Source organism: Triticum aestivum, chromosome 7A (assembly GCF_018294505.1).
Source record: "Triticum aestivum cultivar Chinese Spring chromosome 7A, IWGSC CS RefSeq v2.1, whole genome shotgun sequence".
In the NCBI taxonomy this organism is placed as follows: Eukaryota; Viridiplantae; Streptophyta; class Magnoliopsida; order Poales; family Poaceae; genus Triticum; species Triticum aestivum.
In genome coordinates, this window is record NC_057812.1 from 738865505 (window position 1) to 738866771 (window position 1267).

The 1267-nt window shown below is 50.0% G+C and overlaps 1 protein-coding gene across 1 annotated transcript; it reads left to right on the forward strand.

Annotated features, from left to right (window-relative positions):
- Positions 1-221: 221 nt before the first annotated feature.
- LOC542792 (cold-shock protein CS120-like) lies at positions 222-846 on the forward strand. Its single transcript, XM_044569636.1, has one exon. The coding sequence runs from the start codon at positions 299-301 to the stop codon at positions 671-673; it is 375 nt and encodes a 124-aa protein (XP_044425571.1). The 5' UTR covers positions 222-298; the 3' UTR covers positions 674-846.
- Positions 847-1267: the final 421 nt, after the last annotated feature.

Below are 1267 nucleotides of genomic sequence, written 5' to 3' on the forward strand. Positions count from 1 at the left end.
AAAAACAAGTGGGCTCCTCTTTATTGTCAGGTCGGCAGCCACTCATGCGAGCGCACGTCGCGCCCTGCACTGCATGCCGCGGCGACTCGTCCATCCAACCACCCCACTTTATGAGCTAGTCGGCAGTCACCTGCCCATCCACTCACAAGAGCACACGTGGTGCTTTATCCACCCTCCAACGGCCTATAAATAGCGCCTCGTGCTGCACTTGCTTTACACAGCCACCTTCCTCACACAACCAGGACAAGCAAACAACAGAACCAGTGTCAGATTTCCCTAGGGACAAGTTGAGGGCAAGATGGAGCACCAGGGGCACGGCGCAGGCGAGAAGAAGGGCGTCATGGAAAGCATCACGGAGAAGCTCCCCCGTGGCCATGGTGATCACCAGCAGGCCACCGGTGGCACGTACGGGCAGCAAGGACACACCGGAGTTACCGGCACAGGCACCGGCACCGGCGAGAAGAAGGGCGTCGTCGAGAACATCAAGGAGAAGCTTCCCGGTGGGCACGGTGACCACCAGCACACCACTGGAATGAGCGGCTCGAAGACGCATGCCACCACAGCCACCACCGATGGCAACTACGGGAAGTCGGGACACACCGGCACTGACAGCACCGGTGAGAACAAGAGCATGATGGACAAGATCAAGGACAAGCTGCCTGGACAGCACTAAGCCCAGCCGGTCTGCCCACGCCCGCGCCCGACCCGCTACTTTGCAGAATATATAATAAGATGGCCAACTTCCACCGTGTATACATGAATTTAAGCTTTCATGGAGGAGCGCCCCAATTCATCTGGGTTTAAGCTTTCATGGACAACAGTGTGTCGAGGGTTTTCGTTTGTTTACAATTTGCATACTTTGACATGGAAATTTCCTTTTGGTTCAACCGGTGCATGGTATGCTATGGCATCTAATATAAATATAAGCAAAATGTTAAGTTTGCAAGTCTGTTCTAACCGACTCATATGATGCATCACCCACTTCTTTTTACCTGGCAAGTAATTCTTGTAGTTTTTTTTTCTCACAAACTAATTACTTCCACGCGAAAAAAAAGCAAGCAAGGATGATCAACGACTGATGGTGATGATGATGATGATGATGATGATGATGAGGAAGGCAGGAAGCTGCAATCATTGGAACTGCGGTGAACAGTGGTGGAGGCAAGCAAAGACAAGTCAATGCTCCAATTAATGTACACAAACTTAAAAGGCTTAAAAATTCATAAGAAGTTAATTATTCATCCAAATAATAATATTTTCTTGGATG

Bases quoted from the DNA above. Each gene is read 5' to 3' on its own strand.
- LOC542792 (XM_044569636.1), top strand. From the start codon at position 299: ATGGAGCACCAGGGGCACGGCGCAGGCGAGAAGAAGGGCGTCATGGAA.